The 27459-nt window shown below is 42.9% G+C and overlaps 1 protein-coding gene and 1 non-coding gene across 7 annotated transcripts in view; one reads left to right on the forward strand and one right to left on the reverse strand.

Moving 5' to 3' along the window:
- Window positions 1–27459, reverse strand: part of RPTOR (regulatory associated protein of MTOR complex 1) — a 352911-nt gene that overhangs the window by 317307 nt on the left and 8145 nt on the right. Inside the window, exon 1 of one of the 6 annotated variants that reach the window (XM_029212149.1) lies at window positions 21953–22016. The exons of 4 other annotated variants lie outside the window; for them this stretch is intronic. In XM_029212149.1, the coding sequence (XP_029067982.1) occupies window positions 21953–21994 (42 nt within the window). In that variant the 5' untranslated portion in view covers window positions 21995–22016. Of the gene's footprint in view, window positions 1–21952; window positions 22017–27459 lie in introns of those variants that run through there. One more of the 6 variants, XM_029212150.1, reaches the window with a different exon arrangement.
- TRNAR-CCU lies at window positions 20624–20696 on the forward strand. The gene has a single exon. It is a non-coding gene; the product is annotated as a tRNA-Arg (tRNA).

Consider the following 27459-nt stretch of genomic DNA (forward strand, 5'->3'; position numbering starts at 1 on the left):
CTCTCTAGTTGTGGCATGCGGGTTCCAGAGTGCGCCGGCTCAGTAGTTGTGGCGCGCAGGCTCCAGAGCGTGTGGGCTCTCTAGTTGTGGCATGCGGGCTCAGTAGTTGTGGCACATGGGCTTAGCTGCCCCGTGGCATGTGGGATATTAGTTCCCTGACCAGGGATTGAACCCACATCCCCTGCATTGGAAGGCAGATTCTTAACCACTGGACCACCAGGGAAGTCTCCCCTTAACCATTCTTGAATGGTATAGCTGGAGAGGATTTTAAGTAAGCTGGATAAAAGAATCAGAATCCACAAAAGATCTGGCCAAGTAACCAACTCTAATGAGACAAAACTTAACATTAAATCCTAGGTTCTGCACCCAGAAGAAACCAAGTGTATGGGTAGGGGCGGGACAGGTGTGAAATGATGCCTAAGGAATGTTTTGATAGAAAGTACACCATGGGTCAACAGCAGGATGAGACCTCCGAGGCAGGCAGCGGACAGCAAATGTCAACTCCCCAGATGAAGGTGAGGATGGCCACCTCCCTCCCCTCTCACCCATCAGCCAACACCATGAGTGTGGCAACCAGTTCTGATCACTGTACTTACAACTTTACAATCATTTTATAATAATTCTGATTACCACAGAAAACCCAGAAATAACCACCATTCATACAGTTGTGTTTTACTCTTTTTCCCTCTGTACCACACAACACAGGCAGTGTTAGATCCAATGTTTTTCTCACTTTGTCATGTTGTGAACATTTTCCTATGTCATTAAAGGTAGATCAAAATCTTTTTTTTTCCAACTAGGAAAAGTTATTTTCACCTTTCAACTCATCTTTCCAAGCACTGGTTACAGTAAAATCAATGGTGTAAATATACTGCATACTACAGAAAAATACATTTCATTTAGTGATCAAATGAAGAGCTTTTGGTACAGATTATATTGACATAAAATGTGCTTCAATTGGAAAAAAATATCTCAAATCTCATCAGTAATAAACTGAAATGATACAGGGATGCGCAGAAGGGAAGGGAAGGCCGAAGAAGCCCCCTCCTCCTCCTCTGAGAGCCTCGGGTGTGCTTCCAGGCTCCCACTGCCATGCACACACTCACACACAGACACGCATGTGTGCAGCTGAAGCACAACTTACATGACACTGTACACATTTTTCTAGTTTGCTTTCTTCACTTTACAACATGCCCATCAGCTTACGTGCCCTATCCCCCATTCTAAAATAAACGAACTTCGCGGCAATCTTACAAGGCTGACATTATGCCTGTTTCATAGACAAAAAACTGAGGCTCAGCCCAGGCAGCTAGTTACGTAGTAAATGCAAGATGTGAAGCTGGCTCTCACCCCAGACCACCATGACTTCATACCATGCCACCTCCCTTACTTAGGGACAGAGCAAGGAGTAGGAAGAAAGGGCACAAAAATACCCACACTTCAGAATATTTGGCAAATATTCCCACTAAGAGCTGGCAAGAAATCCTATGGTAAAACCCATGTAAAAGAATACACAGTAACAAGGCCAAAAACTTCTGGGCCAACAACAACCTCACTTTTTATTTCATTCCGCCCACAGACCAAGCATTAAAGACCATTCATCCACACTCCTAGCTGCACACTGCAGGGTGACTATTTTAACAAGTGGTATTGCACAGCAGCACAGGTTCGCTATTATTCCATGAATAAAACATTTCTTTCATCCAAAAATGTAAGTATGAATACTTTTTCACTGCAAACTCTGACAGGGACACCTTGTCATGAATCTAGGGGTTCTAGCTAAATAAGGTGTCCCCATCTCTGGAAAAAAAAAAGTGAAAGAAAAATGTATTAATGAGAACATTCTGGAACAGAGAGATGACATTTCAGGTAGAAGGGGTAAGCACAGAAGAACCTCTAAGCAAAGGGAGCAGCACATGAAGGCGGAGGCGTGAATTCAGGGGCTGCGGTCTCTTTCACATCCTCCCTCCAAGTGCCCTTTCCCAGCTCTCTGACTTCCAGAATCCACACTAATGAAATAATTCTTAACATGGGCGAAGGGAACCGTACAAGATGAAACCTGAATAGCCAACAACAGGAGACTAAAGTGTGGACTAACAAGGAGCCATCAAAAGTTAGTGAAAAGAACATTTAGCAATCTGGGAAAACTGCATATGATGAGATAAGTACAAAAAATAAAACATAAAACTGTATCATGATGACATCAGTGTGATCACATAGGCACCTGAAAAATGATAGGAAAGGAAACCAATATTCAAGTAGCTCTTAGTATTATTTCATTATTATTACTACTTTCTTTGACTTTTCAAATCTTTTATCATATTGCTTTCTTCTACAAATTTTATTAAAAGGTAAGAAGAATATAACAGTAAACTATAAAATGAAAGTAATTTATGTACCAAGGCACAAATGTGTACAAAATACTATGGGATTTAAAAAGGAAGAGGTGGGGACTTCCCTAGTGGCGCAGTGGTTAAGAATCCGCCTGTCAATGCAGGGGACACAGGTTCAAGCCCTGGTCCGGGAAGATGCCACATGCCGCGGAGCAACTAAGCCTGTGCGCCACAACTACTGGGCCTGCGCTCTAGAGCCCATGATCCACAACTACTGAGCCTGTGTTCTAGAGCCCACGAACCACAACTACTGAGCCCATGTGCCACAACTACTGAAGCCTGCACACCTAGAACCCGTGCTCTGCAACAAGAGAAGCCACTGCAATGAGAAGCGTGCACACCGCAATGAAGAGTAGCCCCCACTCGCCACAACTAGAGAAAGCCCACATGCAGCAGTGAAGACCCAACACAGCCAAAAATAAATAAATAAAAATAAAAGCAAAAAGAATCTGCCTGCCAATGCAGGGGACATGGGTTCGAGCCCTGGTGTGGAAAGATCCCACATGCCATGGAGCAACTAAGTCCATGCACCACAACTACTGAGCCTGCACTCTAGAGCCTGTGCACCACAACTACTGAAGCCCGCACGCCTAGAGCCCGTGCTCCACAGCAAGAGAAGCCACCGCAATGAGAAGCCTGTGCACCATAACGAAGAGCAGCCCCCGCCCGGCACAACTAGAGAAAGCCCGCATACAACAACAGAAGACCCAAGGCAGCCAAAATAAATAAATAAATAAACAAGCAAAAGGAAGAGGTGGAGACAAGGATTCAGGAAGACATTAGCATTTGAAATAGACTTGAAAGATGCTACAGGTCTACCAGGATTGGGAAGCAGGCACACTATCGTGTGTGATCAAATTTTTATATGCTTTGCAGTTTCAAAGGGTGTGTATGTGTGTGTGTATATCAACAGCCAGATAACTCTGAACCCCACGTCCCTTTGTCACACAGGGATATAAATTTGTGGGAATAAGTAGAAAGCCTGGAATAAAAAAAGATTGCAACACAAAAAAGGAATACCATTTTTTAAATTATGATTATTTATATGCAAGTTAACAAACTGTAAATTTTGAACTCAAACATTTTATTAACCTGATTTTAATTCACTAACTCTGTAAATACAGCCTTTTGTGTTTTTAATTTAACGGAAGTACTATTTCATATGTTTTATTGTCAATGCCTCTGTAGAGCTCTCTCCCTCTCACTCTTCATACATCTGGTGTCTTTGCTCAGCTATATCATTTATTTTCCTGTCCTTACCAAGAACGCTGAAAAGCTATGGGCAATTCACAAAAACCAAAGCTTAACACATCTAAACAAAAACTCTAAGAAACAAAAAGAATGGGAATTATGTAATCCATAATAATAATTACTACAACAGTTATTTTCCTTATTAAAAAATTCTAGCATACCAATGTGATCACCTTATTTCAAACCCTCCCCCACTCCATCCCACCCCCAATCAACTCAATTCTTTAAATTACTCTGGTACAAATAAAATGCGGATGTTTAGAATTAGATAGATTACCTCTGATCCCCAGCGCCAGCCATCACCCCACCATCAAAACCCACTGAAATCGAGGAACTATTTTATGAGATTGAAGATCTATTTTATAACACTTGTTTGATTAATAAATGGTAGAAAAGGGGCCCAAAAGCACGGGAAATGTTTAATAGGAGTGTGGGAAACAAGTGAACAGGGGAGGACTTCCACATCCAGTGACAAGGGCAAGGTCTTCCAGCCCTGCAAGGTAAGAGGCAGGGGCAGTACAGGCAAGGAGGGGGCAACCTGGGCCAAATGTTCTGCTTTCTTTTGATTTGCAACCTCCTCAAAAGCACTGAGGAGCTGTCAAGCTAGCAAGAAACTACAAGGTGAAAATCTGAGGGAGAGCAGGGACCCGGAGGCAGCAGCAGATCAGAAGGGATTTGCAGGTGGGCAGGGTAAGTCACGGCGCCCAGGCAGCCCAGAGCAGAAACCGAGGAGGCGAGGCCCCCACGTAAGCAGGGACCCCAGTGGGCTGTGCCAACGGGGCACCACCTCGCCTCTGCCCACAACCACCACCCTGGGGAGCATGGCAGTGACAAGAGCAGAAGAGGAGTAAGAGGAACAAAACATGGCCCTGAGGACTTAACAGCCACATGGGACCTTCATGCATTTTCAAAACAGCTTTATGAGTAATATGTTACATATCATAAAATTCGCCTGTTTTTTGTACAAATGAGGGGTTTAGAATATTTAGAGTTCTGCCACCATCACCACCATCTCATTTTAGAACATTTCCATCACTCCAAAAAGAAACTGTCGTGCCCATCTGAAGTCATTCTTCACCCCCCACCCCTGACCCCAGCCTAGTCTGGACATTTTTCATTGAATCATACAACATGCGGTCTTCTGCGTCCTTCATGCACTTTGCAAGCTGGGTTCTCAGTTCTAGATGGCCCAGGGAACCTCAGGCCAAGACCACAAAAAGCAGTCCCAGACTAGGACCAACTGCCGGGCAAAAGAAACAACAACCCACCCTGGAGGAAACTGCCTTCACCCTGGGCCTGCCCAATGCCCACAGATAACTTCCCGAAGCAAAGCAGTACACAACAAAAAATAACAAAGCACGCAAATAAACACAGTAATGGGGCAACGATCAACATAAGCAGCAAACAGAAGACCCAAAGATCTTCAAATTGGAATACTAGACAGGGAAAAATGCTATGCTTAGAGTCAAATGAACTAAAAGGCAAAATGAAAATAGTTGCAGGGAATGGGAAAAATTTTTAAGTGACCTACTAATATACCAAATAAAGTTCTAAAAAATTAAAAACACAAAAAACAATATTAAAAACTCAGTGGAGGGGCTTCCCTGGTGGCGCAGTGGTCGAGAGTCCGTCTGCCGATGCAGGGGACACGGGTTCGTGCCCCGGTCTGGGAAGATCCCACATGCCGCAGAGCGGCTGGGCCCGTGAGCCATGGCTGCTGAGCCTGCGCGTCCGGAGCCTGTGCTCCGCAACGGGAGAGGCCACAACAGTGAGAGGCCCGCGTACCGAGAAAAAAAAAAAAAAACTCAGTGGATTGAAAGAATTAAGCAGAATGCAGAATGTGAAAAATTCAGTGAATGACAAATGGCAGCTTAGACATAGCTAAAGAGAGACTGCGTGAACGTGATAAAAAAGAAGAAACTGTCCACAATGAAGCTCAAAAGGACAAAAAGGAAGAAGATATGGAAGAGAAACATGGAAAAGAGAGTGAACATAAATCTAGTTAGAGTTTCACAAATAGTGTGTGGGAAGAACTCCAGCAACTGCCTGGCAGCTTCTAAGCCACAATAGAAGCAGGAGGTGGTGGAATGACTTCTTCAGGTGCTGAGAGAGAGTGCCAGTCCAGGATTCCACACCTGGTAAAAGTGTCCTTTAAGAATCAGGATTTGATAAAGACATCTTCAGATTAACAAAGAGAATGTGACATCAGCAGACCCTCATGAGGGGAAATTCTAAAATTTTTCAGTCAAAATAAAAGTGATTCCATGGGACTTCCCTGGTGGCGCAGTGGCTAAGACTCCGCATTTCCAACGCAGGGGGCCCGAGTTCAATCCCTGGTCAGAGAACTAGATCCCACATGTGTGCCGCAACTAAGAGTTCACATGCCACAACTAAGGAACCGGCGAGCCACAACTAAGGAGCCCGCCTGCGGCAATGAAGACCTGGCACAACCAAATAAATAAATAAATAAAGCAATCCCATATGGAAGGTCTGAGATCCAAAAGGAATGAGAGCAAAAAGTCATAAATGTGCATTAATCTAAAAGAATGTTGGCAGTATAAAGCAAGAATAATTGTGCTAAAAAAAAAAAGAAACAGAAATAACATACACAATACTAACAATTAAGAAATAAAAGGTTAGGTGGATTTTTCCAGTCTTATGTTGTCCAGGAAAAAAAATAAAGGTCCTGATTAACTTTATGCTTTTTTTGAGTATTCCTACTGTCATTGCTAGGGAACTATTACAACAAGAGAAAAATAGTATGTTACTTCAAAAACAGCAAAGGAGAAGAAATTAAATAATAAATATTTTCAATCCATAAAGAGGCATGGGGGGAAAAAAAGAAGAATACAGGCAGGACAAATAGAAAACACAAAATAAGATGGCAGATTTAAGCCCAAATAAATGTAAATAGACTAAATGCTCCAATTAAAAGACAAAAATCATCAGACTAGACTTTTTTTTTTAACTCTAACTACAAGCTGTTTACAAGAGACGTACGAAAAACATAAGGTTGAAAAGAAAGGCTGACGTATATAAAAGGATAGAAAAATAAACAGTGCAAATACCAAGCGAGAAAAAAACTGGTGTAACTATATTAAGGACACATACTTTAAAGCAAAAAAGCATTATTAGGGATAAAGAGAATGATTTCATTGCAATTCAGACTCCCATTCACCAGGAAGATACACAGTTTTAAATTTGTATGACATAATAATATCGCCTCAGAATATAAACAAAGCACAAACATAACTATAAGGAGGATTTGACACATTTACAATCATGGTGAGAGGTTTTAATATACTTCTCTTGGTTATTGATAGAAATCAAAAAAATCAGTAAAGACATAAATCATCTGTACATGACAAATAAAATATCTGATTTAACGCTCATATATGGCACCCAGCTATTACAGATACACATTATGGTCAAGCACACGGGGAACATTTACCAAAATTGACCCTATACGGGCCCAAAAGGCAAAGCTCAACAAATTTCAAAAGACTGAAATTTGGAGTATATGCACAGAGTTGTGCAAGTCACATGATCCACAACAATAGGGGGTGCCACTCACATAAGACAATCATGTAAATGGCTCCCCTAAGGATGCCCAGTGCATCTGTTACTACTTGCTGAAATCACATACATGTTCTCTGATCAAACCGTAATTAAGCAAGAAATCAAAAAACAATCCTAGGAAAATTCCTCTATTTTTTAAAATTACAAAGCACACTTTTAAATAACTCATAATGAAGTCAAAATGAAATTTAGAAACTTTGAACTGAATAACAAAAATACTACACATCAAAACTTGTTGAATGCAGCCAAGTATTTAATTTACATATTATAGTTTATAATTTTAATATTTCTAAAATGCCTATATTAGAAAAGACAAATGACTGGAAATTAATAAGCTAAGTACCCATCTCAGGAACTTCCCCCTCAAGAATAGGGGAAAAGGCAATAAAATGAATCCAAGGAAAGTAGAAAAAGGAAATAAGATTTTTAAATAAATTAATAAAATATTAATGGTATAGAGTATCAACAAAGCCAAGAGCTGGTTATTTGAAAGACTAAAAAATAGACAATCCTCTGGCCAGAACTGAGAAAAAAGAGTGGACACACAAATAATGTCAGGAATAGAAAGGGAACATTACTACAGTTCTACAGACTTTAAAAAGATCACAGGAGGGGCTTCCCTGGTGGTGCAGTGGTTGAGAGTCCGCCTGCCAATGCAGGGGACACGGGTTCGTGCCCCGGTCTGGGAAGATCCCACATGCCACGGAACAGCTGGGCCCGTGAGCCATGGCCGCTGGGCCTGCGCGTCCGGAGCCTGTGCTCTGCAGCGGGAGAGGACACAACAGTGAGAGGCTCGCGTACAGAAAAAAAAAAAAAAAAGATCACAGGAGAACATGATGAACGACTTTATGCTCCTAAATTTGAAACCCAGAAGAAATGGACAAAATTCTCTAAAAATACAAATTACTAAAACTGACTTTAAAAAAAAAAATACTGAAAGGTACAAACTTCCAGTTATAAGATAAATAAGTGCTAGGGATGTAATGTACAACATAATGAATATAATTAACACAGCTGTATGTTATACAGGAAAGTTGTTAAGAGAACAAACCTTAATAGTTCTCATCACAAGGAAAAAATTCTTTTCTATTTCTTTTTTTATCCATATGAGATGATGGATGTTTACTAAACTTACCGTGATAATCATTTCACGATACATGTAAGTCAAATCATCCTGCTGTACAACTTAACCTTATACAATGCTGTATGCCAGTTATATATCAATAAAACTGGAAGGAAAATAAATAAATAAAATTTGGGGGAAAATATACCATTTCAAAAGCCTAAATCATATTTTAAAAACTTTTTTTACAAAGGAAGGTTTAGGATTGCACGGCTTCACTGGCAGGTCCTAGCAAGCATCCATGGAACAGATCATTCAAGTGTTGAGGGATCACTCTCCTTGGCTTGAGTAACCACGAAGCCTGAACCTGTCCCCAGAGCCATGCAGGAAGGTGCCTGAGTGGGGCTGACGTCTCACAGCACCAACTCCCTGGAGATGCACCAGGTAAGGAAAATGGGGAAGGCTGGTGCCCAGAGCCACTATCTGATCTGTGGGATGACAGCACCTGAAACAAAAGCTGTCAAGCGGCCCTGTGATTAGAACAATATTAAACCAGTAAGAAGCCAAGGCATGGCTTCTCTGTGTCCACACCCCCACACACACCCATCTCATCCCCAGCAGCTTTACACACGCAGCACAGGGGCGGAGGCAGGAAGCTGTGCACATGGGCTGCCAGGGCTCCTGATGAAATCGAAGATGCTGTGAGCGCTACATATAAAAATAAATTACTTTCTAGTACACGAGCAAAAAAAAAAATTAGATTTTTAAAAGATGCTATTTAGGAAAGCATCAAGATAATATCAAGCACCTAAAAGAAACTGAATAAAAGACAGGCAACAGGGTATTCCCCGGCGGTCCAGTGGTTAAGACTGCGCTTTCATTGCTGAGGGCACAGGTTTGATCCCTGACTGGGGAACTAAGATCCCACAAGCCACAAGGTGAGGCCAAAAAAAGAAACAGGAAAAAAAAAAAAAAAAAGAATGGCAACACCTCTACAGGGGAAGTATATAGCTTTACTTAGGGAAATTCTCAGACCTACCTAAATAAATGAAGACATGCTGTGTTTATGGACTGGAACACTCAATTTTGTAAAGATGTTAAATCTCCCCAAATTGAAATACAGGCTCAATGCAATCCCAATCACACACCCAACAAACTTTCTTTCTTTGAACCTGCAAGCTAATTCTTAAACTCACATGAAGAGCAGAAGAACAAGAAGAGCCAGATGTTTCTCAAAGAAAACAACTGTGAGGACACCTCTCAGTCAATTTCCATACAGCTCGTAATTAAGACAGAGGAGTGGTGCAACGGTGACCATGTGGAAAGAGCAGGAAGCCCCCGAGAGACCCACACTGACATGGCCTCTGGACAAAAGACAGAGCCCTGCAGCTGAGGGAAGGATGAGCTTTCCAGCAAAATCCACTAAGACAACTAGATACCTACATAGGGAAAAGAAAAAAAGAAAATTGGACCCCTTCCATAGACCACACACACAAAGTGCATAAAAGACCCAAACTGGGAGGGAGCTTTCCAGATAGGACTGGGGATCACCTTCATGCTACCAGGGAAAAGAGTAGGGAAGAAGTTCTTAACGAAGATGGAAAAGAGCACGAAGATGAAAGAGAAACAATAACAAATCTGATGACATTAAAACTGAGATGTCAAAAGACCCCTCACAAAGAAAGCAGAAGGACAAGCTTCAAAGTGGAAAGACACTTACAGTAAATATCCAAAATATACAAAAGCTCCTAAAATCAGTAAGAAAAAGACAACTCAACTAAAACATGGGCAAAAGACCAGAACAGGCTTTAAAAAAAAAAAAAGAATATATAATTATCCTGTACCTGTGTCCTATGCCTGCTATGTGTACCAGAATACATAAGAATGCTCATTTCAACATCTTTCAGGAGTAGGATGTATAAGTAAATTGTGACATATACCTGTAATGAGATACTATACAGAAGTAAAAATGAATTAATTACACACATATTCAACAACCTGGGTGAATCTTACAAATGTAATACTGAGAAAAGCAATGCAAAGAAACATACATGCAGTATATCAATCATATAATCTTCCCAGTGGCAAAATAAGCAGTTTTCTAGATATGCATGCATAGGCAGGAAAACCACTAAAAAAAAGTGAAGAAATAAGTATCATCCAAAAAAGTAAGAAAAATATTTGCCTCTTGGAGGGAGGAAGTAATTGTGATGAGGGTAGGACACATCAAGGGTGCTTCCAGGGTGCTGAAAGGGTCTATTTCCGGACCTGGGTAGGGGGTACATAGGTGTTCTTTTTATAAATATGAGTTAAACTGTAAGTAGATGTTTTATGCATTTTTTTACCTCATAATTTTTTTAAAAAGAAAGTAAATCAAATCAAATAAGACTAGACCCACTAAACCCCACAGTTAAATGAAAAGAGCAATTTGACAATTCCTTCTAGGGCTCTAATGGTTATTAACACCAAAGAGGATTTCTGTACAATTAACTAAACCCTTAAGGTAGTAGGTCAAATCCGGTACTCTAAGACTGCATGACAAAGCGCCCAATTTAGATCTGTAACACCAAAACAGGAAAGGATTTTATTCTTAAATCCTCTTCCATGTTTAACAGTTATTTCAGTTTCAAACTCTGACCCACCTGGCTTTATAAAGCCCAAATGAAATGCAAAGGATGTTATCAAAGAAAGGAGGACTCTAAATCCCGACTTGTAAATTACCTGTCTTGGGATCACTGCAAGTGCAACTCTTCCCAACAGTTAATCTGTACTATCAACTTGATACAATGTAATCTTAAATTTTAATGCCACGTTGAAGTTAGAAAGTAAAATTCCACTGGCAAAAAATAAGGTTCAGTAAAAGAACAACTACAACACATAACTATTAATTGTAAAGAATCAGCTATCAACTACTCTACTGAATAAAAGGTGATCTAGTCATGCATCATTAATCTCTCCAAAACCTCCTGTCCTCCCTGGCTCTTCCAAATCCTACTTAGGGAGACCTCCCCTTCCAGGAAAGATGGAGTAACAGTATCAGACTAGTCCTCGCACCGTGCACAACTAGAAAGCTAAACAAAACATATAAAACACTTTTGCAGACATTAAACTACATGCAGTATCGGAACATGATTGCTGAAACAAAGAAAGCAAATGAAGTGAGCCCCATGATCACTGAGCTTTCTGCACAGAGAGACAGGGCCCTGAGCAGAGAAAGCTAGGATCACTGAGCTGAGAAAACAGAGATCAGAGTTCACGGAGGCTACAGCAGCTGGAATTGGTGGGCCCAAGGACCAAAGAGGAAAGCACTATACAGAAAGGGTGTGCCAGAAATCTACATGGGGTCCCTCGTGTCCCTGGCTGAGCATGTAGTTGGCGAGACTCCAGGAGGACAAGCAAAGAACTACTGAGCGAGGGTGGGAACCATCCAAGTTCCAACATGTCAGAATGAAGAGACCCCACTGACCACTCAGAATATTTACCCCGAAAGGTGGCCCCACCTTAGGCATAGGGCTAGACTAGACTCAGAGCAAAGGCTTCTCTAGAAGGGGTCATCCACTTTTTTCCATAAAGACCCAGATGGTAAATATCTGGGTTATACAGTCTCTGTCGAACTACTCAACTTTGCCAGTGTAGCACAAAAGCAACACCGACAATACATAAAAGACAATGCTGCGTTCCAAAAGACTTTACTTACAAAACCAAGCAGTGGGTCATAGTTTGCCAACCCCTGATATAGACCTGCTTTAGCAAAGATAGAAAACAACCCTTGAAAGAATGAAGCTGATACGAGTACACTAAATTCCTTCCAGAACAAAACTCAACACTGTTTAAATGAAGACAATAACACCAGATTCTCAACAACATAACAGTCAGTGTGTCTGGCATCCAATCAAAAATTACTAGATATAAGTAAAAGCAGGAAAGTGTGATCCATAAGCAAAAGAAAATCAATCCAGAGAAACAGACCCAGAAATGACAGTGATGATGGAAATAACAGACAAGAGCTTTAAAATGGCATTACAAATTTGTTCAAGGATTTAAAGGGAAACATGAACACAAAGAGAGAAAAATAAACTATAAAGAAGACCCAAGTAGAAATTCTAGAAAATAAAAACATAATATCAAAATGAAAACTACATTGGGTGGTGGGAATTCTCTGGTGGTCCAGTAGTTAGGACTCCATGCTTCCAATGCAAGTTCGATTCCTGGTCAGGGAACTAAGGTCCCGCAGGCCGTGCGGTGTGGCCAAAAAAAAAAAAAAAAAAGAAAGAAAAAGAAATAAGAAAATAAAAACTACACTGGGTGGGCTTAACAACATATTTGACACTGCAAAAGAATAGACTGAGAGAACTTGAAGACACTGCAATAGAAATGAGAGAACTTGAAGATACTGCAATAGAAATGATCCAAATTAAAACACGGGGGGGGGGGAAGGTAGGAGTGGGGAGAAAGCCTCATGGAACAATATGAAACATCTAAGATTAATGTAATTGGAGCTCTGGAAGACTGAAAGGGAGCAGAGTGAGAAAAATAGAAAAATTAAAAATATATGGCAGCACATTTTCCAAAAATTTGCTGAAAACCATAATCCTACAGATCCAAGAATCTCAGTAGACCACAACAAGCAGGCTACTCACAAAGAAAAAGACACCAATGCACATCATAATCAAACTGCTAAATTCCAACGATAAAGAGAAAAATCTTAAAAGTAGCAGGAGGAAAAAAAAGACACATTACATACTGGGGAACAAAAACAAGACTAGAGCACACTTCTCATCAGGAGCAATGCAGGCCTGACCACAACAGGGCATCTTCAAAGTGCTGAAGAAAAAAAGTCAACCTAGAACTCTACATCCAGTGAAAACATCCTTCAAAAATGATGATGAGGGCTTCCTTGGTGGCACAGTAGTTAAGAATCTGCCTGCCAATGCAGGGGACACAGGTTCGAGCCCTGGTCTGGGAAGATCCCACATGCCATGGAGCAACTAAGCCCGTGCGCCACAACTACTGAGCCTGAACTCTAGAGCCTGTGAGCCACAACTACTGAGCCCGTGTGCCACAACTACTGAAGCCCACGCACCTAGAGCCCGTGCTCTGCAACGAGAGAAGCCACCGCAATGAGAAGCCCGTGCACCGCAACAAAGAACAGCCCCCGCTCGCCGCAACTAGAGAAAGCCCGCGTGCAGCAACAAAGACCCAATACAGCAAAAAATAAAATAAATAAAATTTTGGGAAAAAAATGATGATGAAATAAAGACACTCCCACACAAACGAAAGTTGAGAAAATGTATCGCCAGGGGACCCAAGTAATAACACTCTCCAGACAGGAGAAAAATAATTCCAGATTCAAACTCAGAGCTACACAGAGCAATGAAGGCTGGGAACTGAACTATGTGGTAAATATAAAGGATGTTCTTATTTTTCAAATTTCTTTAAAAGATAATTGACTTTTTTAAAAAATAATAACAACGTAGTCTGGGGTTTATAGCATGCAGAAGTAAAATGTATGACTCGAACAGCAAAAGGATGGGGGACAGAAGCACCAGGCTGTCAGGTTCTTACCTCACATGCGAAGAGGTGTACTGTTATTTGAGGTACAATGTGATAAGTTAAAGATGTAATACGGCAAACCTTAGAACCACCACCTCAAAAAATAAAACAAAGGTATCGCTAATAGGCCCACAGAGGACATATCATAAGGGTAATCATGTTTTTAACTAACATTAAAATAACCATGCAAAAGGATATAATAATTAAATACAGGAAAATATAAATTTTTATAAATATAATTCTACTGATGCCTACCTCCTATCCCTGTCCTTAAGTGTGTAACTTTCCATATATTTTTTACATAGATAAGCACTTATTTTTATATGTATATATAGCTTTTTAAAAACACAAATAGGATCATACCAAACAGTCTGCTCTGTGCCTTAGTTGTTTTTTTTTTAATGTGTGGTTTGTTTTTTAATTTAATAATATATCTTAGAAACTTTCCCATAACAGCACACACAGAATTACTTCTGTATTTAGTAGCTGCATGTAAGTCTAGTATATGATGCACTAAAAGTTAATTAATCAGTTCTCTATTGATGGATATTAGGTTATTTGCAGGCACTCAATAAATACAGACTAAATGAATGAATGCTGTAATGAATATTCTTGTAGAAAACTGCGATAATCTTAAAATGCCAGTTTTCTACATTTCCTTGGATTTATTATTCCTAAATTTAAAACAGGCTCACAATTCTATAAAGACAATTCCATATAGTTATGCCATTTAAAATGAAGAAAAAAATAATCTATAGAATCAACCATAATCTACTTAGCATGAAATTCTTCTCAGAGAAAAGAATACTGTCAGGGACAATCTGGCAACTATTTCTCAAATATATGCATTTAAGTGAAAATATATTTATTTAAGTGAAAACTATCATTAATTTTAATAAGGCAACAAAACAGATCATAAATTAGGATCCACTGTCTCAAAGTTAAACACAGTAACATAAGACATTGATATGGCACTAGTAAATGATCCATAAACAAGCATGTCCTGGTACAGCTTGCAATAAGCAAGTGCAGAGCTAAGGGCTCATGGTCAACACCCACCCCCGCAGTAGGACCAAGTGAATGTTAGGGATGGGGGCAGGGGTGGTAGCCAAGGGAATGAGTCAATCTCCAAGCCCACTTCAGGCATACTTCTGGCACCTGGGGTCCTGGAGGGCATCTGAGGGGGAGACAGCATGTGGAGCCCAACACAGCTCAGGGGCACCACTCCATATACTGAGTTGCAGGACCCAGGCAAATCCAGGAAGTTGAGAGCCCATCAGGTGCCCAAAACCAAAACTCAGAAGAATATGAAGCAAACCAGAACCCATATAGGGAACTCAAGCTCTGGAACTCAGTAACAAGCTCTGAGGCTATGTGAGAGCAGGGAGTCACTGAACCTAGGAGTGAATCAGCATCTGGAGACAAAGAACCAAATGTAGGTTACAGGAAATGTGGCCCAGGCACAGTTCCAAAGCCCAGCGGTCAGAGCCAGGCCCCCAACTTCTGGGTCAGCCTCCACACCGCTACTCCCAGAGAGGCCCCGGGAGAGCTGAAGTACCTCCGACTTGGCTCATTTCTTCCGGAACCCAGGAGAGCGCTAGGCCAGTGAGCCCACCCACGGGAAGGCAACAGAGTAGGAGTCAGGGACAGTACCAGCAACAAAGAAGGGCTTTGCAGCAAGCACCTGTTCAGAGAATTTCCCACAGTAGTGCCTGTTAAACCCAGCAGTTTGCCTCACAGGCCACATAATACGGAAATAAAGCATTTCATCTTCAGAGCACCTTTACTAGAAAGAAGGGAACAGTAATGACCTCACCTTCCCAGTCTGATTTGGTAGATTCAGAACTGTTTTTACAAGAATACTCATTCTGAATGAAATGAATTTGATGTCAGGAAAAAATGTGTGAGCTATTACTGAAGCCCTAATACTTGCCATGATGGCCTGCAAGAATCAATTCATTTTCTGTAGTGTTCACAAACACTGATTTATGGGAAGTGTGCCATAAAGTCTAGTTTTTGAGAAACTATAACATTTACCAGAACCTCACATAAACACACTCAGGTAGAGCATGGATCTTAGGAGAGCTCCCATCTTACTCCGGAGAGGGGCCATGGTGGGTGCAAAGGGTTTTTAAAAAAGAAAGCTAAGCCTGCCCAGTTTGGAGCTCCTCTTAGGATGGTGGTCACCTGAACTTGTGCCCCTTATCAACTGATGAAAGCTGCAGGCACAGCTCACTGTCTCAACAGGGGCAAATCTGTTCTTTTTCTTCCAAATAGTCAATCACGTGCAACATCTGCACCACCACACAGGAGGGGACAGGGCTCCTTAGCAGCTGTGCAGTAAGGAGCACATGGGCAGAAACACACAGCCACACAGGATGCCCCTTGAAACACTGGGCTCAGCTATGCATCACACAGTCCTCCTGCTTCATAAATATGATCACATTTAATCTTTGCAACACCACCACGAGGTAGGTAGTCTTAGACCCACTTTACAAATCAAAACACTAAGATCTAGACCAAGGACAGAAAAGAAACCAGCTTGGACCAAGGTCATTCTGACAACAAAGTCCATTCTCTTAGATAAAACCTCAGCTGCCTGTTCAATTTTTAGAAAAAGTCCATCATGAGTTTCTGAGTCTTGGGACTTCCCTGGCAGTGCAGTGGTCAAGAATCCGCCTGCCAACACAGGGGACACGGGTTCAAGCCCTGGTCCGGGAAGATCCCACATGCCGCGGAGCAACTAAGCCTGGGCGCCACAACTACTGAGCCTGTGTGCCACAACTACTGAAGCCTGCACACCACAACGAAGAGTAGCCCCCACTCGCTGCAACTAGAGGAAGCCCAGGCGCAGCAACGAAGACCCAACGCAGCCAATAAATAAACAAATAAATGAATAAAAATTAAAAAAAAAAAAAGATTTTCTGAGTCTCCATAAGGAGGGACTTTGAGCCAATGAGAAATCTCGCCCAAAGCTGCTCTGCAAATGGGGTGAGAAACAAGGTGGCAGCCCGGCTCCTCAGTCGTCAGACTGAGGAGGCCTGGACTCTTGGCTCGGCTCCTCAGCAGCCCATGAATTCCATGGGGTTGGATGCCCCCTCTAAGTGGCCTCAGTTCACTCAGGTAACAACAGGTGCCTGCTAGGGGTGTTGTCAGGATTAAGTAGACTAAATCCATGTGAAAAAATGTTCACAAACTGTAAAGCAATACAGTAGGAACATTATAGCTTCTGCCCACACTGCCTCCCCTCCCTGGGCCTCTTTCCACCACATTCCATCTCTCCCTCTGATGGTTCCTCTGCCTGGCAAACATTTGTTTGCTATTGCCCCCAATGCCAGCCACTTCTCTCCTCCCAAACCCCTGCTCTGTGACCACTGCCTCACTCTCCCCTCAACCCCTTGATGAAATTTCTGTTCCCAGAAATTCAGCTTCCACAGAATTTTCTATTCAACCAAGACATCACTCACAAAAGTCATCAAGGGCCCTGGCTCTGTCATGCAACAAATATTTATGAAGTCTGTGCTACGTCACAGACACTCCCTGGTACACACATACTCATTAGCTTTTCTCCAGAAGCACACCTATCTCTGACTTCACCTTATGTTACTAACCTCTTGGTTCCAGATTTACAACAACAACAAAAGACAGAAAAAACAAAACAGATTAGACCTGAAGACATCACTACAAATGCATGTTTTGCTTAATACAGATAGAGATGGTTACATATAGAAATGTTTACAGATGTGTATATATACAAAGGGGTCAGTATATGCACATATATCTCCTTGCTCTGTCACCTGAGAGGACCTAAAAGTAGTGACACCCCAGTAGCAATGAGCACACCCAGCACCCAGATCTTGGTCTCTAACACCATTCTCCAATAACAGGAACCAGAGGTCCTTGGAGAAACACCTGATTTTAGAACTGAGGCAGGAAATGTACGAGATGATCCCAGAGCATCCTGTGCTCCAGAAAGTAAACAGCCAGAAAGTAAATAGCTGCTTTTAAAAAAAAGTCCACAATAGTGGGGCTTCGTCAAAGTAGCACAGGAGCCAACTGAAAGCGCTCCCACTGGCCAAAGATGGAGCAACAAAGTAAAGTAGTAGTGGATTATAGCCCAAAGGACAAAATAAATATCCATGAGTCCATAGTGATATAAGTAAATGATTGAACAGATTAATAAATGCAGAAGAATAGATAAATCTCCCATACAGAAAAATTCCAATTAATATATGCAGATACTCTGACCTTAGGGAGATGGAGCACAACCCTCCTCCCCTTAAGTGTGGGCTGGGCACAGTAAATTCCTTCCAAAGAGAACAAGATGGGGCGAGGGGATATCAAGTGGAGACATCTGACAAACAGGACCTCAGCCAGGTAATCAAAGTCACATCAACAGTGATAAGTTGTGTTGAGAGCATGGACCTTTGATGTGATGTGATACGAAGGGCACTTTCCCTCTGTGATATTCCTCCCCAAAACCTATAATCCCAGCTTTATCATAAGAAAAACATTAAACAAATTTCAACAGAGGGACAGTCTATAAAATCCCTGACCAGTACTGCTCAAAATTATCAAGGTCATCCAAAACTAAGAAAGTCTGAGAGACTGTCACAAGCCAAGAGGAGCCTGAGGATACATGACAACTAAATGTAATGTGGCATCCTGGATGGGATCCTGGAGCAGGAAAAAGATAATAGGTAAATACTTAGGAAATCCAAATAAAGTATGGATAGACTTTGGTTGATAATAATGTATCAATATTGATTCATTAGTTATGACAAGTGTACAATCCTAATGCAAGATGTTAACAACAGGGGAAACTGGGTACAAAGTATACAGGAACTCTATCTTCTCAATTTTAATAAAATTCTAAAACTATGGACAAAAAAAGAGAGAGAAAGTCCATTTCCCCTCTGCCACAAAAAACCACCACACAGTTTTTCTTTCTCCCAATTATTCACCAAATCCCATGATTCTCTCCTTATGTCTCTCAGAATGTTACTACTCCACTTTACACCCCCACCCCTACTCAAAAACCTTCAAAGATCTTGTTGCTTTCCAAATAAATGTCATTTCCTCATGCTACCATTCAGGCCTTTAAAAGATGTGGAGCAGACCACCTCCTGCCCCTGGAACCTGAGGCTTCCTCTCACTCTGGGCAAACCCTTCCCTCCCAACTCCAAGCTATCCTCTCAACTCCACTTGCCAAAATCCTACTCTGTCCTTCAAATGCTTTCTTGCTTCCAGAGCTTCCCTGACACCCACCTACATTTAACACCAGGTACGTGAGCCCCCCTGAGGCCCACGCTTCTGCAGTATCTCACCTGAGCACTAGTCCTCACCACCAAACCTCCCGGGGATCCGTGCCCTCAGAGCAGAAGCTGGTCCTAACTGGACCAACTCTTGCTCACTGAAAAGCTTCAGACGCTTAGGTGTTCTGCCCACCTGTGTCCACCTAGAGAACGCCCAGTTAACCTTGGTAGGATGCTGCTGTCATCATCTCCCCGCACATCCATAACTGAAGGAGAAGGGCCAAGCCTTTCTACTGGGCACCCAAAGGGTCACACTGTGGTTCCACTCCCCGCCCGCCAGCACTGTGTCCCACTGTGTCCTCTCACCTAAACTGGAGGCCGTGTATACCCCACCCTAGAAGGTCTTTTCCTCTCCATTCCAGCCAGTGCAATCCTTCCTGTCTCTGTGCCCAGCTCAGGTCCTCCCTCCCTCCTCCAGAAGCCTTCCTCAGCCAGACCCCTCTCCTGGAATCCCTCACCAGCCATTGGCCACACCACTACTTCTCACTGGTATTAACACAGCCTTGAGCCACTAGTTAGATGTTTCAAGATGCTATCTGATCCACTAAGCTGGTCTGCAGGTGTACTGATTTCACAGTGCTCCCCAGGGTTCTGGACCAGATCCACTCCTTTCTCATTCCCACAGAGGAGCTGGTACAGCAGAGGCTCTGGCTCAGGGGTCAGTAAACAGCGAGTGAGCAGGTGCTCCTGAGAAGCCAGCAGATCATGGTCTCCCAGGTTCGACCATTAACGCTCACGCTCTCAGAGAGGCGGATAACTCGGCACAATGGGGGCACAGGTGCCAGGGCCAGATGGCCAGGGTCCAAGTCCAGGCTCTGCGGCTCACTAGCCACGTGACCTCTGAAAAATCATCTAACCTCTCTTGCCTCAGTTTCCTCAATCACAAAGTGGCTGTAACAGTACCTGCTCCCAGGGTTGTTTGGAAATTAAAGGGATTGTCAACGTGGGCAGCCTGGACAAGCCAGACACACGGTAAGTACGACTTAAAACTAAGCTAGTAGTGCTACTATTTTCCCAGAGGCATAAAGATGTTAAGAGCTAGTGCCTGTGACAGTCTTGATGATCTAGTTCCTGAGCGTGGTGGGTGTTTTCCGAGTGCTTATTTTATTGTTATGCTTCAGATCTTACAAGGGTAAGGATGTCAAAAATAGATAATTCAAAATAATCCTTTAACGACACATACAGTATACTCCTGGTTGTGGGGAAGGGGGAAAGGGAAGACAGAGAAGTGGAAAATACACCAAAATGTTAACAGTGGCATACAGGATTTTATATAATTTTTATTTTCACTGTTGTGTTTTTCCATATTTTCTAAATATTCTACGATGACGTGTTATTTTTATAATCTGAAGGAAAACAGCAAGTTTTCAAGGAACTCAGTTACTCCAGTAAAAAAATGTTAAAATAGTTTTCAAGTACTAAGACCATTTTCAGCATAAAGTTTTATTTAAAGAACAAAAACTGGGACTTCCTTGGTGGTCCAGTGGTTAAGATTCCACACTCCTAATGCAGGGGGCCCAGGTTCGATCCCTGGTCAAGGAACTAGATCCTGCATGCATGCCACAACTAAGAGCCCGCATTCCGCAACTAAGAGCCCCACATGCCGCAATGAAGATCTCACGTGCCGCAACTAAGACCTGGTGCAGCCAAATAAATAAATAAATATTTTTTTAAAAAATTCTTCAGGGAAAATATTCATGCCTGCTGGTCAAGTAAAAACTCACTTTCAGGAGAAGAGCTGTACGTATAAAGGAAAAGACTGAGAAGCAGTTCTCTGGAACCAGGCCCTGAAGCCAGACCAGGGGTCTGATCTGGGCTCTGCCACCTACCAGGCCAGGTTGGCAACAGATGGGAAGAAACACAGTTTGCCCTTGAGGTCCTGTGGCCAGAGACTCAGGGAGACCACAGTGCCGAGCCAGCACACTCAGGAAGTCCACTACAGCAGACAGGAGGCACCTTGTGTCCCTGCAGTGGTTTCACCTCTGTAGAAACTAGTCCAGACCTAGGCCAGGGCTTAGAGGGAACGCAGAAAGAGGAAAAGCTTGATTTAACATTTTGACTGTGGTTTTATTTTGATACACCTTTAAACTGCTTGTCAGATCAACCTTTAAGGGTAAAAGAAGTCACGCAAGAAAACACCAAACTGAACGGTATTCACTGTGCACAGCTCATCACCAATACCCTCAGGCTTGGGGACAAGGGGTGCGGCGGGGAGGGATGAAGACCAGATGCCAAGGGGACAGGAGGCTGGAAACCACTGAAGCAACACTTTCAACATTTCCCACCTAAACATTCTTTAAGAAAAACTTTCTCCCATTTCCACAGCCAGATACATGCTCTTTCCCTCCCAAATGCTAGTAGTGGCTCATTCCTCTCCCTTCTACATCCAGCCAGAACCAGCAAGACATTCTGTCGCCTCCTGAAGCCAATCAATGGCCAAGTGCAATCAATCCTTGTTCCAGGGAGCGCTTGGGGCCACCCACGTCTCACTGACACCTCCCTAGCTGGAGCTATGGCCAGCTCTTCCTCGCTCCCACCTCCCCCTCCTCAGGACGCTCCCGCCCCACTCCCCCTCCCTAACACACATTCACACACACACACACAAACATATACATATGCACTCACACACCTACGCAACACATACACATAAACACACACACACAAACTAACCCGCCCTCCCCGCCTGACTCTATAGCCCGAAGAATCTTACTAAAATGCAATCCTGATCACTTCACTACCCTGCTTTAAAACCTTCCTTAATTGTCCTTAAGACAAAACCCAAATTCCTAGGGCCTTACAAAGCTTGTCAGGACCTGCCCTGCTTGCCTCTCCACCATCATGGGTCTCCCGGCACTTCTCTCCAAACAGTCTCTGCTCCATTTATTTGCTCAACAAATATTCACTGAGCACCTACCACCAGCCAGTCATTATGTGAGAAGCTGGGGATGTGGCATGAACAAGACAAAGTCCCTGTCCTAGTCGGGGAAGCAAAACAAATGCATAAGCCGGTGTCACGGGGTGGACGTGCCAGCAGAAGATAAAGCAGGTGGGGCTGGAGCACGGCCCTGGGGAGGAAAGAGGGAAGCACTGTTCAAAGACCGGCTCTCTCCCCTCCCCACCTCTGCACACCTGGCTCCTCTGCCCTCCCTCCCACCCTCTTCCTTCCTTGCCCAGATCATTTCTAGTCTCTTTCAGGTACTGGCTCAGTGTGCCTGCCTTCCAGGAGGCCTTCTCACCACTCTGCACATAGCCACCACCACCCCAACCCATCTCCCCCAGAAAACTGGTAAACTCCTTAAAAGCAGGAGTTACGCACCAATGAATTGCCAACACATAGCATGGTGCCTGGCACATAGAGGCCCTCAATAAATATTAGCTGAATTACTGAATTCTTTAAATCAGTTTTTGTGACTTCACCACTCTTTCCCCTCACTACACTCCCACCTTTGACCTGCACACATTTTCATCTCCCCCGTTAGGGACCCCCTACTGCACACAGCTTAGGCAAACAGATGCCACCGAAATGTCCAGAAAGCAGAATTCCTTAAATCACTACCTTATTACTCAAGTGCAGATACATAATTACTGCGTTGGGCTTTTACTTAACTTTGTATAAGGATGCCATTTTCTCTAATAAGATAAAATTCCTCAAGGGCCACGCCCACATCCTATACCTCCTGAGATCCCACACAATCCCAGGCTCAGTGCCATGTAGGTAAATGGTACAAAGTGCTCATAAGAACAATTATTTCCCCACAAAACACTGAGAAGCCCTGCAACTTGCTTTTAGATAGCATACACTAATAGTTAGGATCTGTGCATTTCACTGTATGTAAAGTTTGCCTCAAACAATAATGTAAATATTAACCTCTTAGTTAATAAGTGTGCTTCCTCAAGTGCTATGGGTTAGCAGTTCAGAAACTCCCCTCTGTGTATTCCAGCCAGCAAATGAATCAGTGAGGACAAAGAAGCCAGGTTCTCACTGCTGGGAAGTAAGTGACAAACCTGAAAAGGGGAACAGAGGAGACGGGCCTTGTGGTAATCACCTCTGTGCATCACCGTACAATGCACAGCAGTAAGTAAGCAATAAATACAAACACGGATGTCTCCACCCTACCCCTCTGCCGAGGGGACCCGCAAACAGTGGCACACCAGCAGCAATGGGCACACCTAGTGCCAGGTCTTGCTTCTAAATTCCATTCTCCACCAAAAGGAACTGGGGATCACTGGAGAAAAGGCTGATTCCAGGGTTGAGGCAGGGAAAATACAAGATAAGCCTGGAACATCTTACAGTGCCAAAAAGCCAAGAAATGTTCAAAGCCTGGTATGTCAAAGGGCACTGACAACAACATGATGAGGCCTTGCTAAGCTAGAAAATAAATAATGACAGGGACGGGCCAAATGAACAACGGCAACAAAGTTGGGACCAAGCAACATGATGCGATGCTCTGGAAAAAGCAAGCGACTTCAGTAGCATCCTCACCCAAAATGCATAACCTGCATCTGAGTACAAGGAAACATCAGGCAAACCCAACTTGAGGACAGTCCAGGAAATAACTGCCTGTATTCTTTTAAAATGTCAAGGTCAGTGAGTTCAGAGACAGAAAGTAGGATGGTGGTTACCAGGGGGTGGGGGAGGGGGAGGGAGAGTTAGTGTTTAATGAGGACAGAGTTTCAGTTTGGGCAGACAAAAATGTTCTGGAGATGGACGGTGGTGATGGCTGCACGACAGTATGAATGTACTTAATAACTGTAGCCTTAAAAACGGTTTCAATGATAAACTTCATATTATGTATATTTTACGACAATAAAAAAATTGTCAAGGTCAAGAAATTCTAAGAAAGCCTGAGAAACTCCTTTAGATTAAAGGAGGCTACAAAGACGAGACTTCTAAGGCAGTTAAGTGAACCTGGATGGGGGGAGGGGCAAAAATGGCTCATAAAGGGGCAAACCACAACATTTTAATGTGAACTGTGGATTAATAATAGTATTATATCGGGAGTTCCCTGGCGGTCCAGTGATTAGGACTTGGCACTTTCACTGCTGTAGCCTCAGGTTCAATCCCTGGTAGGGGAACTAAGATCCCGCAAGCTGTGTGGCAAAAAAATATATATATATATATAGTATTAAACCAATGGGAAATGTCCTGACTTTTACAACTGTCCTGTGTTTATGTAAGAGGATGTCCTTGTTCTTAGGAGAGATACACACAGTAAGGCATAAAGGAGCACAGTCTCCAACTTACTCTTCAATAGTTCAGGGGAAAGAATTACATATTCACATTTATAAATAGAGAAAAGTAAACGAGGCAAGATGTAAAAACGGGTAAATCTGGGTAAGGGTATATGGGAGTTCATTACACTATTCTTGCAATTTTTCTGTAAGTCTGAAATTACATCAAAACTAAAAAATACAAAATAGTAGTAGTCAAGAACAGAAGACCCACCTGGAAAGCACACCGATGGTCGGTAAAATTAACACGTGTCACTGGCTGTCTCTCCTCAGCTGTCTCCCCTTCCGCTGTAAAGGCACAACCCTCTCTGCAGAGTTGGACGTACAGGGCAAGTTTAAGGTTCAAGAACATGATTAAAGCATTAACATATCATGCCATATATTTACTGGAATGGCCTTTTCTATGTATTTAACTAGACTTACAAAAAGGAAACAGGGGCTTCCCTGGTGGCGCAGTGGTTGAGAGTCTGCCTGCCGATGCAGGGGACACGGGTTCGTGCCCCGGTCTGGGAAGATCCCACGTGCCGCGGGGCGGCTAGGCCCGTGAGCCATGGCCGCTGAGCCTGTGCGTCCAGAGCCTGTGCTCCGCAACGGGGAGAGGCCACAACAGTGAGAGGCCTGCATACCGCAAAAAAAAAAAAAAAAGGAAACAGTATCCACCTTGAGCTCCACGGAGACAAGCATGGTGGATGCCCCAAGCACTTTAATAGCTTCTGAACAAAAAGAGGACAGGAGACAAGCATGGTGGATGCCCCAAGCACTTCAATGGCTTCTGAACAAAAAGAGGACAGAGTTAGAAACCTAGAGGACACCCTCTATATGTAAGCCACATGGATCTTGTTAGAGCTCTAGCTTTAGAATTCCACAAGGTGATAATGAGGTAGAAATGTTCTCATCCATTTCAGGACTCTTCCACAGCACATTGTTCAAAATGGAACACGGCACATTTTTTAAAGCAGGTTAAAAAAAATCTATGTAGATGTCCCTTTGTGGCTCCTGAGCCTCACATGACAAACGCCAAAGGAAAGTTCATATACTTCAAATGCAAAGTGAGAGAGTGTTATAAACCCCACCCCCTTTTATCCCCACATCCAAACCAGACTCCCTTGATTCTACCTTCTCGATTCTACCTTCTGGACATCAGCAGAGGCCCTGTCCTGTCCTCCACCCCTCCCACCACTGTCTCCTCCAGCCCTGGTGGTTCTCACCTGGATTATCACACTCCCCTCCCCAGCTGGTGATACCACCTCCAGTGTCACCCCTCTTCAAACCCTCCACTCCACCCACAGTCAAAAAGACCTTTCAAAACACAAATCTACGTCTGACATTCCCCTGCTTAAATCCTGAAGCAGCTCCCATCACCAACTACATCAACAGTCATTAGTTGCTGTGAGTTTAAAGCTGGGTCGACCTGACTGATTTATGTTTCATAAATGTTGTTCAATGCAAATGATTCACTTATTTATTATAAACTAAAGGCTTTCGCTGATAACCATGGTCTCCTCCCCTATAAACACACAGTATACTATAATTTGATGACACGGCACACTGTCAATAAGCAATAAACCTCCACTGAGCTCAAGTGAAGACGTCTGGCTACCTCCCCTCGCCCCACTGGATCCATTCTCCTCCCCTCACAGAGCAAGGCCGTCCTGGGTGAGTGACAGTGTGTCTTCCTACAGGACACGCAACAGGGGCAACAGGAGGCCCTAACGGTGCCTAAAGGGCTACATAAAAGGCAAATGCCTTCACAATCACAAAGGCTCTCCACGAGCACAAGCTCAGAGGATGGAAAGAGTGTAACAGACCCCTTTTAGGTCTGTCACTTGATTTCTGGTCAAGCTTGGTATTTTTGGCCAACCATCTGATACCTCAAGTCTTCTTCCTAGTTTAAGTTCGATGCCCACTTTTTTTTTTTACGCTTGTTTCTCTATTTTTTTAATAGATCTTTACTGGAGTATAACTGCTTCACAATACTGTTTTAGTTTCTGTTGTACATCAAAGTGTACAACAGAATCAGCCACATACACACATATGTCCCCATATCCCCTCCCTCTTGAGCCTCCCTCCCATCCTCCCTATCCCACCCCTCTAGGTCATCACAAAGCACCGAGCTGATCTCCCTGTGCTATGCTGCTGCTTCCCACTAGCTAACTATTTTACATTCGGTAGTGTATACATGTCGATGCTACTCTCACTTCGCCCCAGCTTACCCCTCCCACCCGTGTTCTTAAGTCCATTCTCTATGTCTACATCTTTATTCCTGCCCTGCAACTAGGTTCATCAGTACCATTTTTTTTTTTTGGATTCCATATATATGCATTAGAATACGGTATTTATTTTTCTCTTTCTGACTTACTTCACTCTGTATGACAGACTCTAGGTCCATCCACCTCACTACAAATAACTCAATTTCGTTTCTTTTTATGGCTGAGGAATATTCCATTGTATATATGTGCCACATCTTCTTTATCCATTCATCTGTCGATGGACATTTAGGTTGGTTCCATGTCCTGGCTGTTGTAAATAATGCTGTAATGAACATTGTGGTACATGTCTCTTTTTGAATTATGGTTTTCTCAGGGTATATGCCCAGTGGTAGGATTGCTGGGCCATATGGTAGTTCTATTTTTAGTTTTTTAAGGAAACTCCATACTGTTCTCCATAGAGGTTGTATCAATTTACATTCCCACCAACAATGCAGGAGGATTCCCTTTTCACCACACCCTTTCCAGCATTTACTGTTTCTAGATTTTTTTGATAATAGCCATTCTGACCAGCGTGAGGTGATAACTCATTGTAGTTTTGATTTGCATTTCTCTAATAATTAGTGATGTTGAGCACCTTTTCATGTGCCTCTTGGCCATCCATATGTCTTCCTTGGTGAAATGTCTATTTAGGTCTTCCACCCATTTTTTAATTGGAGTGTTTGTTTTTTTGATATTGAGCTCCATGAGCTGTTTGTATACTTTGGAGATTAATCCTTTGTTGTTTCATTTGCAAATATTTTCTCCCATTCTGAGGGTTGTCTTTCTGTCTTGTTTATGGTTTCCTTTGCTGTGCAAAAGCTTTG

The sequence above is a fragment of the Monodon monoceros genome, unplaced genomic scaffold, assembly GCF_005190385.1.
Source record: "Monodon monoceros isolate NGI ecotype Baffin Bay Population unplaced genomic scaffold, NGI_Narwhal_1 Super_Scaffold_9, whole genome shotgun sequence".
In the NCBI taxonomy this organism is placed as follows: domain Eukaryota; kingdom Metazoa; phylum Chordata; class Mammalia; order Artiodactyla; family Monodontidae; genus Monodon; species Monodon monoceros.